We start from the raw sequence: 14,833 nt of genomic DNA, 5'->3' as shown, positions 1-14,833 counted from the left end.
AATTATCTTCCAGGAAACTTGATTGGAATACATCTAGTTTTTAAAATAGGAACTGGAGTTCATTCAACTCTTACCAACCTCCCCACTCCAGTGGTTCTAATTGTTCTTTTCACAATACTGTACCTATAACTTTGATGATGGAGAATCCAAGATGGGAGCAGCAGAAGGGGTACCCAACCCATTGTTTACATAAGAGCCATTTCCTTCCGAAATTTTCCATCAGAAATAAAGTGTAGTTCATTGATTGATTTTATTATTTTTGTTACTGTTTAAATGAACTTATTCTAAAGTATGGATGGAGTGAAGGAAACTCTGGGTGATAGGAGAATAGATGTGAGAGAGGTAAGAGAGCGTGCTAGAAATAGGAATGAATGGCGAGCGATTGTGACGCATTTCTGGTAGGCCCGGCTGCTTCCTCCGATGCCTTGGATGACCGCGGAGGTAACAGCAGTAGGGGATTCAGCGTTATGAAGCTTCATCTGTGGTGGATAATGTGGGAGGATGGGCTGTGGCACCCTAGCAGTACCAGCCAAACTCTGCGAGTCCCTTGTCAGGCTGGGAGGAACGGAGAGAGGAGAGGTCCCCCTTTTTGTTTCATTTGTTTGATGTCAGCTACCCCCCAAAATTGGGGAAGTGCCTTGGTATATGTATGTATGTATTGTAAAGTATAGAAATACTGCATTTGATTTTATTAAACTTATTATTACTAATGCATAACTATGGATCTCTTTGTAAATGCTCAGCAAGTTGATATTGAGCAGAAGTGTACTCTTCAAGCATTAGCCTCAACCTTATACAATTCAATGTTGTATTATGTAATTTGTTTATAATATGCCATTGATATTTCAGAGTTTGTATCCGTGGTGATAGCACTCCGGAGTTTGTAGGAGTTTTGAATGATTTAGGGGACTGTCAGCTTGTGTTTGTAATTTTGCCCAATAATAGGCTGGATAGATACAGTGCCATCAAGAGGCACTTGACTATAAAGATGGGAGTCCCAAGTCAGGTAAAAATCAATTTAATTAACAAACCAATTGAAAGTTCTTAGTTGAACCTTGTACAATAGGTTGAATAGTACAGTAGTATTGTGCACTTGTTAACTGGACATTGTTTATTCATTATGTTGCAACTAAACGCTATAATGGAAGCTACAAGACTATTGAGTTACTTGGTAAACGTTAGGATCCAATACTCAAAAAATAACTTCACATAAGATTATGCTATTGTTAAAGGCATTCAGGTCACATTTTGAGTAGTCTGACGTCTTAAACTTTGTAATGTGAAGTTCTGTGTCAAAATTTTACCTGACAGTATTATATAAGTTTAAGGATTTTTAATATAGTATTATTTACTCGCATGAGGTAATTTAAGCATAACTTTTCAGTGTGTCCTTAGTCGAACTCTCTTCAAAAAGCAGCGTCTCATGTCAGTTGCAACCAAAATTGCCATACAGATGAACTGCAAATTAGGTGGTGAACCGTGGACGGTCAAAGTACCAATCAAGGTAATATATAAATTGTTTCAACTTCTTTTCTTTCTTGTGTTGGTGAGAAAAATACTTAATCATAGTTTTCATTACTTGCAAAGATTTTTTAATTGACTAACAATTATTTTTTTATTGGTTTGTAACCATGTTATTTTTTGTGTTCAGGTGGCTTCAGTATAATGCTATAAATATATAAACATAGGTATGCAACAATGATATTCTTGCAACAGAGGGTCCAAGGCCTCATTAATATTATTGCTAACTAAGCAACAACCTGAGTGGGAAAACCAGGATGTGCTAAGACCAAGGGTTTTAACAGAAAATAGCCCAGTGAGGAAAGGGAATGTTGATTGCCTAAGTGTACCCTCAAGGAAGAGAACTAACCGAGGACAGTGGTAGACTATGTTAGAGGTTACGGTACTACCAAAGACCAGAGAATAATGGTTTGATTTTGGAGTGCCTTTCTCTTAGAAGAGCTGCTTACTATAGCTAAATCTCTTAATAACCACACTAAGAAAGTAGCCTCTGAACAATTATAGTGTAGTTAACCCCATGAGTGAAGTTGTTCTGTGATCTTAATGTTGTCAGGTGTATGAGGAGAGAGGAGATTGAATAGCAAAATAAAAATGAGCCATAACCAGAGAAGTCACCAGTGTAGTACTTTTCGGCCAGTCAAAGGATCCAGTGTATTACTATTTGTTCAGTCAAAGGATCTATATTTATCTAGTAGTTCTGTTGGCATGGTGACTAGGAAATATCATTCTCAAGATGTTGAACTGTAAGGTAGATCACTACCAATGGTGATGTAACCAAACTCCATTGTTAAGGGGAAAATAACTGTACTTCATTTAACTTTTCATGTTACACTGTGGTGGATAATGTGGGAGGGTGGGCTGTGGCACCCTAGCAGTACTAGCTGAACTCTGTTGAGTCCGTTGTTAGGCTGTGAGGAACATAGAGAGTAGAGGTGCCCTTTTTTGTTTTGTTTCATTTGTTGATATCTGCTACCCCCCAAAATTGGGGGAAGTGCCTTGGTATATGTATGTATGTTACACTAAATAACACTTGAATTTTTCAGCAAGCTATGGTCATTGGTTACGACACATACCACGACAAGAGAACTCGCGGATCTTCATATGGTGGCATCGTATCGTCGTTTAATCAATCGTGGACCAGATACTATTCCCAAGTATCTCGGCACAGTAACCAAGAGGAACTGACGTCAAATTTTGCTGTTGGAGTCAAGAGTAGGTTTTGATAAAATTTTATGTTTACTTACTGTAGGAACTTTGTTCATTACCACCTTGTGTTCTAAGGGTTCATATTTTGTTTAGTATATAAGACTTTCATTTGGCTTTGCTACCCTTTTTTAATTAATGTTGAAAAGTGGGTTTGCTTTGTTATTGTTCAAGTTTTGAAAGCACCTACAGTAGGTGTAAAATGAATTACCTTTGATATATATCAAACAATGTCGTTTTCCATCATTTGTTTCTTAGTGTCCCCGGACCTTGCAGGAGTTGATTATCATCATATATAATTAATTCTATTTTGTTCCCCAGATGCATTGGCAAAATATTTGGAGTTCAATGGTACAGCCCCTCAGTATGTTTTGGTTTATAGAGATGGGGTGGGAGAAGGACAAATTGAATATGTCAAGGAACATGAGATAAATGCCATCAAGGTAAGAAGCAGCTCTCTCTCTCTCTCTCTCTCTCTCTCTCTCTCTCTCTCTCTCTCTCTCTCTCTCTCTCTCTCTCTCTCTCTCTCTCTCCCTCCCTTCCTTCCTTCCTTTCTCTCTCTCTCTCTCTCTCTCTCTCTCTCTCCCTCCCTCCCTCCCTCCCTCCCTCCCTCCCTTCCTTCCTTCCTTCCTTCCTTCCTTCCTTCCTTCCTTCCTTCCTTCCTTCCTTCCTTCCTTCCTTCCTTCCTTCCTTCCTTCCTTCCTTCCTTCCTTCCTTCCTTTAAAAGAAATCCAACCAGACGTCTTCAGTCCTTTCCAAGCTAATCAAGTAATAATTTTTCATTCCCTTCAGTGGATATTAGTATAGTATTATACTGTAGTTGTTCTAGCTTAGACTATTTAACTGGTGTTTGGAATTAAATGTATAGTATTTTTAATACAATGTACTTGAATTGTGTTTTTAAAATTTAAATTTTTCCTTTTTACAGCAATGCTTCCAGGCATGCAAGATAAACCCCAAATTTGCATTTGTCATTGTATCAAAAAGGATAACCACTCGCATAATGTCCGAGGCTAGAGGTCGCCCCGACAATCCATGTCCAGGCACAGTTGTTGATGATGTCATAACATTACCAGAGAGGTGCGTTTTCCCTTTCGTTATATATGAAATATTAGATGGCATTCATAGAATTTTGGAAAGTTAACTTGCTCCATTTTAGTTTCAAGAGAATGGAATACAAGAAATATTTGATGTTAGATATTTTGTTTTTATATCAGGAATTAGATTAGAATACCTAGTCTAGAAAGCAAAAGATATTTATATTCTTTTAAGAAAAATATAGCCTCATTTGATGATTGTTTTTCTTTACAGGTATGATTTTTTCCTTGTTTCTCAAAGTGTAAATCAAGGAACAGTCTCGCCTACTTCGTTTAATGTCATTGAAGACAGCACTGGATTGAGGCCTGACCATATGCAGCGTTTGGCTTACAAGTTGACCCACTTGTACTTCAATTGGCAGGTACTTGACATCTTCCTTATTTCTTTAACCTTTTTACCCCCAATGCTATTTGGAACTTTCCAACCCTTAACCCCCAGGCGCTTTTCTTTTTAAAGCACGTTTTTTTTTTTTTTTTTTTTTTTTTTTTTTTTTTTTTTTTTTTTTTTTTTTTTTTTGGAAGGGGTTGACAGTCTTAATTTTTGTCATGGAGAGGTCAGGTTGGTCTCATTATTTTGGAAAATGCCTGAAGTTTCTCATAAATTTATCAAAAATATGCAAAAAAAAATGCAAATGGCAGCTTTTTGCAACAACATACCGGTACGTCCAGGGGGGTTAAGGGATGAGTTTTGTGAAACGTACCAGTATGTCCAATTGGGGGTAGAAGGGTTAATATTTCTAGACCTGTAAATTAGTCTCCAATCAATGGTTTATGGCAGAAAATTTTTATATATTAACAATTCTTCTTCACCCAAAGGGTTAACTACTGCACTGTAATTGTTCAGTGGCTACTTTCCTCTTGGTAAGGGTAGAAGATACACTACCTATGGTAAGCAGCTCTTCTAGTAGGAGGACACTGCAAAATTAAACCATTGTTCTCTAGTCTGGGTAGTGCCATAGCCTCTATACCATAATCTTCCACTGTCTTGGGTTAGAATTCTCTTCCTTGAGCGTACACTTGTGTGCACTATTCTATCTAATTTCTCCTCTTGCTTTGTTTTTATAGTTTATATAGGAAATATTTATTTTAATGTTAGTGTTCTTGAAATATTTAATTTTTCCCTGTTTCCTTTCTTCACTCGGCTATTTTCCCTGTTGGAGCCCTTGGGCTTATGGTATCTTTCTTTTCCAACAAGGTTAGCAAGTAGTAATAATAATAATAATGGGACATAAGAATTCTAATTGGCCAAACTCTTAATAGATTTTGGTAAAGGAGAATGTTTCATGCTCAATAATTTTGATAGTGAAAGAAGCCAAATATTGAAAAAAATAACTTTTCTTGGGGGGGAAAAAAACATAATTTCATGGATTGGAAATGAACATAAAATATAAGCAACACTAAAAAAGTATCTGATACTCTATAAAAAGCATTTTTCCAATCTTAGACTTAGGGAATTCTACTGATTGGGATTGGTACCGGTGGAATGAAATAGAGGATACTGTTGCTAAAATTTTTAAAAGAAAAGGCGTGTTCTTAAGTGGGAATGAACTCTTAAGCTATGTTATTTAATGGGTGGTATAGTTTGAAAAGATTTGAATTCAAGTATTATCTGAGATGGAAAATTTAGCAAGATAAGACAAGAAGGTCCCTGAAGGGAATGGCTGAAAAGGTTTTGCCTAAGAGGAAAGATTTCCTCGGTTATCTCTTTGGAGCATTTTCCAAAATGAGTACTATCAGAAAAGAGAGTTAACGAGGCACCACTGTAGTGGAGAAAGAGTCTGTACAAGAGTATAGTTAGATTCGTTGATTTCAAATTGGATTAAAAGGGGGTTAATTGGATCCTGATTAGGTAATTAGTATTCCAAGGGGACAAGTAAACTCAACAAAACCAAAAAATGGGGATAAATATTTTTGCTGTAACTCAGTAACTGAAACAAGTACTCCTGGTGTGGGAGGTTTGTGATATTTGTAGTTGGAGCAAAAATTTTAATGGGCAATTATTTAATCTTTTGGATGCCTTCAGCCTCTCCGATAGATGTCCCAAATTTATTCAGCTTTGCTCTATAAGAATCTAATTTGATGCTCAAGGTCAAGATCTTATAGGTAAAATACCACTGGTAAAGATGATATGAATTATGACTTGCTGAAACCTAGAATGTGGGGGATTGCACAATTTATATGATCATGAAAGGATTCTGGAAGTTTATCAGAAAAAAATTAAAGAGTAACAAACATCATTGATTGGACCAGATATTCCTACAATATAAGTACCTGATGCTGCTTAACCAAAGCTAGAAAAGACTTTGAGGGAGAAGTAGATTCATAGTGCCAAATTTTGGCAAACAAGCCTTGTGCAAATGCATTTTAAAAGCATCGTGAACCTTTTAGGTTTTACTGATAAAAGAGGCCTGATACCATTAGGATTGAATATGGATCCAATGAGTGTTTTCAAATACGTTGCAAATTATTCTAGAAAGTAGAAGATGAATAACATGTAATTGTATATAGTAGCAGTAATTGAACTGAAACACATGGTGGAAGGACAATTTGAGGTAGGTTTTAAACCAATTTCTTCATAGCTTTTTATTAAATTTAAAATTACTGCATCACTAACTTTTCCTTTGGGACATGAATTGATATTATGACCAAAGTGTCTAATGTAGCCCTATATAACCTGCAGCCCTACTTCCATCTAAGGACTGCTATTCCCCAAAAGAGAATTTAGATGAATTGAGTGAAGTCGGGATGGAACTCATACCTTAATCTGCAAGGTCTTATATAGTACCAAATAGAAAAGCCTAAACATCATAATTACACAGGGTCTTGATTTACATGTATAACGGTGTCTCTATTTGTTCTACCTTATGTAACTTATAAAGGGATATTCTCAATTATATAAGTGTGAATGCTCCTTAACTGAAAGGATGTAAGAGAATTGAAATTGATATGGAATGAAAGAAGCAAACGCAGTTATTTAACAAAGAGGAGTAAATGGAAACCGATATTGTTAAGAAAGTCAATTTCAAGGCCCTGTGTAGTAAAATTATGGCTTTTGGTCTCTTCTCTAAGGTAATTCATTTATTTGGTGTTGAATACCAGGCTCCTCCCACCTACAATCAAGTTCGTAAACATCAGAATACAATGTTTTTCCTTGTTTGTCTTTAGATATCTGGTTTATTTTTTAAATTGTTGATAAACTCCATTTTGTATATAAATAATTGTAATCGTACATGCTTATTCTTATCTTTTGCCATTTGATACAAATTTTTTAACTCCTTTTTAGGGCACTGTTCGTGTACCAGCCCCTTGCCAGTTTGCTCACAAATTGGCTTACATGACTGGGCAAAGCATCAATGCCCCCGCACACCGCGATCTGATGGACCTTTTATGGTAAGTTAATGTTTTGTTTCAAGATTGATAATAATTTTATTTCATCACGACTTATTGGTTAAGCAATAGTCTTTATCCATAACCATTTGGCATTGAAGAGACAGGAGTACAGTATGCCGTGATCGTAAACAATCCACTGTTTGTTTTTACAGTATCAACACATTTCTGTCCCTGGATACAGATGTATATTTATTTCCCGGAATATCAAACAAAACATTCATGCGAGTTTAGTATATGTGCATAAATCACTTGAAAGCTGAGGATTTTTCTGGACTGTGAATTGAAAATTTTAAAAATTTCCTTCCATTTTTTCCCCACTTCATATCCATGTATAAATTTTGACAAGTAGAAAAACATGATCAATAATCTTACAATAATCGCTAGATTACTCTTACTGTACTTCCATTTAGGGTGTTAGTCAACTGCATGTAGGTAGGTAGTTAATGGAAATATAGATTTTTTTTATAGCTAAAAATCAAATAATTTGAATTTCCAAAATCAAAGCCAATACTGTATAGTAGTGACAATGTTCCCTAAGATGATTAAGAAGGAAGATCTGATTACCGTACAAATGGAAAGGAAACAATCATGAAGCGTGATGAAAATATGTGTATGGCAGATTTGGATTTTAGTTGTTTAACATCCATGATTTATATAATCCTGAAGGAAAAAGATATCAAATTGACGGAACAATGGTTGTTTTTTCTTGATAGTGATGAAAAGTTGTTGCTTATCTGAATTAATGTGAATCTGTTCGGTAAAATGATTACTCCATCCATATACCAAGGCACTTCCCCCAATTTGGGGGGGTAGCCGACATCAACAAAGAAACAAAACGATGTCGGCTACCCCCCAAAATTGGGGGAAGTGCCTTGGTATATGGATGGAGTAATCATTTTACCGAACAGATTCACTTTAATTCAGATAAGCAAAATGATTACTGAAAACAATAATTTTCGAAAGCAAAGGTATTGTATGGTGACCTTTTGAAAAAGGACCCAGGTATGTAAGTGAGCAGGCGTTTGTTGGAGAACTTCTATTGTAGTAGTGACATCCATAGTGTTCAGTGATATGGTGTGGTTGCAAGCTCTGATGTGAAGGCAGCAGAGGCATGTATTTCCTATTTGTACCCATACGAATACAAAACCCTCGTTCTATACATTTACGTAAGTCGTGCTAAATCTGTCTTCCACGTTAAGTACTTCAGGTTTATATAGTTAGGACAAATACTGTATTTCCAAATTTGTCTTTTGTTCTGACATGAATCCAAATCTATCTCCTATGTAAAGAACTTCAGGTTTGTCATTAAGAAAAGTGAAAATTAGTTCAAAATTTGTAATTTTAAGACTTGAGGATGGGAAGTTTTACTTACGGTTATATAATTAGAACGAACCTTTGGGAGGGGGGGAGATACCCAGTAGGATCTATATTTAAGCAGAAGAAAAGCATTTTCTAGTCGCAAGCTCATGAAAGACAGTATAACCTCAGTCATGTGCTTTTGTAAAATTAATCGTCTACTGGGGTATCGGTGAGAATCCATAAGCCCTCAAAGAGTGCAAGATGCAAAAGCAACAACTGAATGTCTTAGGTTGAACAAAAATGCGTGGTGTTCTCTCTCTACCATGGTCTTTAACTGTCCTGGATTAGATTTCTCTTGCTTGAGGGTACACTCAGGCATACTATTGTGTTATTTCCTTGCTTCACTGGGCTAGTTGCCCTGCTGGACCCTTTCGGCTTATAGCATCCTGCTTTTCCAACTAGGGTTATAGCGTAGCTAGTAATAATAATACAGGGTTAGGATCTGGTCCTCCTTGACTCCTTCAGCAAAACCTCATATTGCCAAATCCAATGCTGAAGGGCCAGATTAGATTGGAGTTCCTTACTAGGCAAATACCCAAATAACTTTTCACCCACATAAAAAGAAAAATAGAACTCTCTCAAATCTACTGTTTATGGATCCCTACTCTTTCTAGCATGAACTCATTGTGGGAACACAAGGCAATTTTCAGGGTCTGAAGCCCTGTCCCATTGTTAGTGGTTCCCATAAGCTTAACTACTTCCAATCTCTAGGTATCCTACAACCACTCGGCAATCCATGTTAACAGAATAAATTTAGGCGAGGAGAAGACCATCTCGGTTGAAGCAACCATAGGAGGTTTAACCTTTTCCCCTAACTATTATTGGATAGTATAATTCAGTAACTTTTAACAGTAGTGAAGGAAACTGAAATTAGGCTAGGAGTAAAACTCAAGGTTTAGTAAAACCGGTGATTAGGAAAGTATAATGGCATGGTTCGTTTTATCCGCATAGGTGCTCTACCTGAAAACTTTTGAATATTTATTGGATTTGAATGTAAATGTCATGGCAACTTATATTCGTTACATGGAAACTATAAATTTAGTGTGTATCTTTGTTAATAATTTTTTTCCATTTCAGGTATTTGTAAGTGGAAATTGCATATGTCATCTTTCAAGAAAAGGTTGGATACTACGATTGTGGAGTGTGTAATTTGTATGGCTGAATTTAATATCAAAAGAATCATTTGAATTTTATCTTTGTACTTGATGTTGAAGCTTTTCTTTACCAGAGCAAGAGAGTTAGGCTACTAAAATATTTCTTTTTTTTTCCAGTATAAATCCAAGGAGTATTTAATGTTTTTTTTGTAATAAACTTTGGATACTGCTGGTTGTATTGTAGAATTAAATAAGTTTATTTTTCAAAAAGTATTCATTTAAGTTTTGTTAAGTTTTTGATAAAATTTACTTTGTCAATAAACACTTATTGACAAATTTATTATGACTAGTTTTCTATGGTAGGTTAATATAATTAAAATTGGATACTTTGGTAACGTGCAGATAAGAGGAAGCTGTTGTAATCTGTCCTTCAGGTTTTCTGATAAAACAAACCCCAGTCCATATTGAGAATTATATTTATCCTAGAGAAATGAGTTGACCTGCATTCAGAGCCTCTTCCCTAAATTAATAAGCATAACCCCAAAAGAATTTGCATTTCGTCTAGTTGTAGGCAGTGATGATGTCATTCAAGAATTTTTAGTCGCATTGGAACTAATTGCCCTTAGGGGTATCATTATAATTCAGTATGGAACTTCTGTAATGTTTAAAAATTATAATTGTAGAAATGCAATCCACTGCCTTTTATAGGAAGCCTTAACAATTACCTTGAACCAGGTTTATTTTTAAGATATATGCTTTTTCATTATACACTACAACTATAAAGTAACACTGTATAATTATATTTCGTACTCTTCACAATTTTAGAAACTTCCCTGTGCATTAAATATTGGTAATCGCAAAGGCTAACTTTGACTACAAAATTTATTTCAACAGTTTTGTCTTTACTTGCCTATTAGCAACTTTCATTTAAGCTTCCTTAAATTAGTCATAGCTTATAGTGATAAATTTTATCCTTAGACAAAACTTTGTACGGTAAAATAAAAACTAAGCTCGAGCAATCTATATAATTTAACAGGTTGCTTTAGAGGTGGTATGGCATTTTCTATCGCTATAATTTAAAGGGATAAATTCATATGAATAATGGTCTTTAATAGCATAATTATTTACATGTAATCCAAAATGCAATTCACGAATAAATAAAACTTAGGTAGCAGCTGGATCATTGTGAAGAGGATGGCCAGGCTCAAATTCATGCCATCTCAAGTACCCCTCCTAGAAATATAAAAATCAATATTAACTCTTGTAGCAGTATCAAATGCTGGTTATTAACATTTTATGTAAAATATTTGTTTACAGTAGCCTACATACTAGTTAATTTATGTTTAGTGGAACTTAAGCTGTTACCTTGAATATATTATTTATAATAAATAATAAACCACATTTTAAACTGTAATTTTCCTAGCTATACAATCCATTTGGTCTTTCACCAATACAAACCATCCAAGTAGATATAATTAGTGGCGGGATAACTGGCCCACCTCCACCTGTCTGTCACCTAGACAAGCTTTATCGACTTCAAACGCTTGCTGCCTCACATTTTTGCTTTTTCTTTTTTTTTCCAGATTAAATGCCCAGACAAGTATGGCCTTGTCCAGTAACTTAATTTTACCAGTAACTTGGCCAAAAATTATCACCTTGCATCAAGATGGGACAGATATCCCTTCCCTCTACATATTGCTGCAAGACTGATGATTATCTAATCCTAACGAATAGCCACCGTACCCGTGTTCTGGAGAAATCTCGTCTTCGACATGTCAGAAGACATCCCTGGTGTTCCTGCTGCATTGAAATGGTCCCTGTACTCTTGATGCGTGGTCATTGTTGAAACCAAGACCTAGACCCTGAAGTAGCTGGTACACTTCCCTCTCTCTGCCTTGACTTCATTGATTCTTCATGTGCTTTTGCAAGGTAATATTCAGATGATGTTTACGTACCTTACAAGTCTTCTGCAGCAGTCTACCAAGATGATTACGCTATTTTCTGTTAGGAGGGGTACAAAAATGGTTAATCACCACCAGCATAGAGGGTGGAGTTACTCGCTCCTGTAAGGAAAGAGGAAGCTCCTCCAGACTAATGCAGTCTGTGAACCAAGTAATGCAGACCTCTGCTCCTCATGGAAGTTGTCGACGTGCTCGGATTTTCAGGCATGCATGCTGAGGAAGGTGAACAACATGGGTGAGAATATTCTTACTGCATGGAATTTAGTTTTCGTTCTTTTTAAGCACTTTTATTTGAAGGGCTTTGGTAATTGTTCAGGCTCTCTTCCTCCGAGGTCATGCATTAGCTTTGACCACTTTTAAAGGCTCCTAGAAAGTGAGTGTCCAGTCAGGGAAGAAACTATGACTATTCTTAGTTTCTTACCTGACTGGACTTGTTGCTTATGTGGTTGTCATTCTTAGGGAAGCAGTCAAACTCCTGACCATAACCTCTCAAACTTTGTGATCCTCAAGCTAGGGAGGGCACGTATCTACTCCCAAAAGAAGTTTCTTGAGTGGGAGCCATTAGGTCTCCGAAACAGGCTTCCCCATCGAAGACTCACCCAACTATTAAGGCAATAGCTTTGGGTTTTCCTGACCTCTTCAGTCCAGGGGCCTTCAAGGTACACCTTTCTCCCTTCCAGAGGATCTTCCCCTTGCCAGGTGCTGCTGGTGACTGCAGTTATCTAAAGCTTCAATCACTGGGTCTTGCCCTTCCAGGGGACTCCTCCAGAGCATGCTCCAAGGTAATATAAATCTTGTTGATCATTTTATCTTGAGTGGAAGCTCTTATGGTCTTTGAAATGGGCTTCCCCATAGATGACCCACCCACCTTTTTTTACCTGAAGGCTGTGGGTGTTCCTGACCTCTTCTGTCCGGGGACCTTCATGGGAGACTTGTCTCCCTTCCAGAGGATTTTCCCCTTGCCAGGTGCTGCTGGTGTTTGCTCCGGTCGTGCGAGTCTCTAGATTCATTGCTACACACCTCTGTCTTTTCTAGATGCGTCCCAAGACTTTCTCCTCCCAGCACTCTGACCCAGATTGGTTTGTCTTCCGGCCTGTTCTACCAAGGCACACGTTAACATCAAGAGCATAATCCTTTATACGCACGCTTTCAAGACCTGCGTCTCCTAGTTGCGATATCCTGGAGTATAAGTGTATTTTTGCCAATATGTGCTGTGCGGTTGGTGGACATGCTTCCAGAAACTTGTGCCTTAATGGGGGGGGGGGGGGGGGGGAACTGCCATACACCTGTCTCCCAGGCACATTACCGCAGGATAATCATCACTACAAGCATGCTTCAACATCCAAACAGTGCCCAACCCTACAGATAGGTGGAGAACTCAGAGATGGAGTGTTCATTCGTAGACACTTCCTTTCACTCCTTCATGAATGCTATGAACTTGTCGACGTTATCGTGGCTACCGTGAAAGGGTATAAATAACTTTTATATCCAGACGAGTATTCATTTCAGTCAGACTGGTCAATCAGGATCCTGCCTCCTGCACTCTCTTGGCAAAGGAGATTCTATTTGCCTCTAAGGTCTGTTTACCCTGACCCCTTTTCAGCATGGTGCACTGTTGGCCAATTGAGTCCTGAAAAGTAGGAATGCATTAGTCTGTCTCCCACCTCTCCAGGCAAGTTGAACAAGAGGAAGCACTGGCTCACTTCCCACAGAAGGAGGTAGAGGTGAAGTTGGAAAAAAGTTAGAGTTGAATGAATTACCCATCATGTAGTAACCTTTGAACCCAGTCCCTCAAATGTAGCTGCAGTGAGACCATCTGTCCGTGCCACAATGATAAGATTGGCTTTAGAAGTAAACCCCAAAACCCAATCTACCTACTTCTTTCTCGAATAAAGGTACCAGTTGAAGAGGAATAAAAAAAAAAAAAAAAAAAAAGGGATGCTGAAGTTGGCAGCCCAATCCTCCAGCTGCTGTGAATGATAGATGCCTGTCATGCTATTCAGCAACAGGGACCAGAACACTGGCTAGTGAAAGTCCACTGGAATGGATATTATCTACGCTTATCTTCAACCTCGCCTCAAGTTCTGGGCTTGGTGGCAGAGGTGAAAGCAATGCAGGAGAACAATGCACGAAATTGTTGAATTGGTTCTTCAGGCTTCTACAAGCAACTCTTCCTTGTGGAAAAGAAAAGGGTTGGGGTGGAGAATGGTAAATTATCAATTACATGTGTGGTGACCAGTTATCAACCCCTCTACTGAACAAGTTTGTTTGGATGCTGTTCAGGATAATGACAGCAGGTACAAGGCATTCTGCCTTCAGAGAGAAGACGACTTCATGCTTTCAATGGAACTGAAGTATACACATTTCCAGATACACATTCATCAGTCCTATGAAAATTACCTCTATTTCACCAATGGCGAAGTAGTGAGCTAGTTTAAATCTCTTGTCTACTGCTCTGTGGGTGTTCATGCTGGTTGGAATATAGCCCAACCCAAGGATATTTTGCCTCTTGAAGTGTGTTTAAATGGTTGATCCTGGACACCTCTTGAAGCATTGGGGCATACTGCTTTCCCTTTGTCATGATTCGTGTATCATAATCAATTGGAAAAAGTAACAGGAGCATGTTGATAGATGTGGCAGTAGCAAGCGTCTTCCATTAAACTACTGTACTAGTGTATCAATCAATGGGCTTAAGGAACGTGGTAGACCCCTTCCTGCAACGTCTTCTGGGACACTTCTTCTCGAACTCATTCCTCACAAACGTCTTTACCTGCAGTCAAAAGTATGGTAAGACCTTTCTTGGTTACTGATTAACAAAACCTCACCAGGGGTCCCACCTAACTTCCAACCTCCAAATATTATGCTACTTGCAGATTCATCCAAGAAAGGGTCAGGTACACTGGAGGAATCCAGCACCCCATGTGTATGGCACAGAAATTACCCCCAATATTGTTGATGAATGTCAGCACTACAATAGTGGCTTAAATCATGAAGCAATGGGGGCACTGCCTCGCACAACATTTGCGAGTTGGCAAGAAAGCAGGTATACATATGAGCAGTAGACAACTATAAGAGCTGTTGACAAAGTTCATTCCCAGAAAATGATTGCTCAAGCTGATCTGCTCAATCACTAGGGTTCAGATTGTTCCCTACTAACTTTGGAACCACAGGTTACCTACGTGTTCACCACATGGCTGAACAGGGATCT

At 37.7% G+C, this 14,833-nt stretch overlaps 2 protein-coding genes across 2 annotated transcripts in view; one reads left to right on the top strand and one right to left on the bottom strand.

The window, feature by feature from the left end:
• Positions 1–10,155, top strand: part of LOC137644172 (piwi-like protein Siwi) — a 43,778-nt gene extending 33,623 nt beyond the window's left edge. Inside the window, exons 15-22 of the mRNA XM_068377168.1 lie at positions 850–1,006; positions 1,385–1,504; positions 2,565–2,733; positions 3,046–3,167; positions 3,653–3,804; positions 4,036–4,183; positions 7,105–7,211; positions 9,648–10,155. Coding sequence (XP_068233269.1) covers positions 850–1,006; positions 1,385–1,504; positions 2,565–2,733; positions 3,046–3,167; positions 3,653–3,804; positions 4,036–4,183; positions 7,105–7,211; positions 9,648–9,657 — 985 coding nt within the window. The 3' untranslated portion in view covers positions 9,658–10,155. The remainder of the gene's footprint in view (positions 1–849; positions 1,007–1,384; positions 1,505–2,564; positions 2,734–3,045; positions 3,168–3,652; positions 3,805–4,035; positions 4,184–7,104; positions 7,212–9,647) is intronic.
• Positions 10,156–10,753: 598 nt separating this feature from the next.
• Positions 10,754–14,833, bottom strand: part of mRpS17 (mitochondrial ribosomal protein S17) — a 33,467-nt gene continuing 29,387 nt past the window's right edge. The window contains exon 5 of the mRNA XM_068377169.1: positions 10,754–10,897. Coding sequence (XP_068233270.1) covers positions 10,829–10,897 — 69 coding nt within the window. The 3' untranslated portion in view covers positions 10,754–10,828. The remainder of the gene's footprint in view (positions 10,898–14,833) is intronic.

Source organism: Palaemon carinicauda, chromosome 7 (assembly GCF_036898095.1).
Source record: "Palaemon carinicauda isolate YSFRI2023 chromosome 7, ASM3689809v2, whole genome shotgun sequence".
Taxonomy (NCBI): domain Eukaryota; kingdom Metazoa; phylum Arthropoda; class Malacostraca; order Decapoda; family Palaemonidae; genus Palaemon; species Palaemon carinicauda.
Note: the sequence above shows the minus strand (reverse complement) of the source record. Positions and strands in the feature narration are given on the sequence as shown.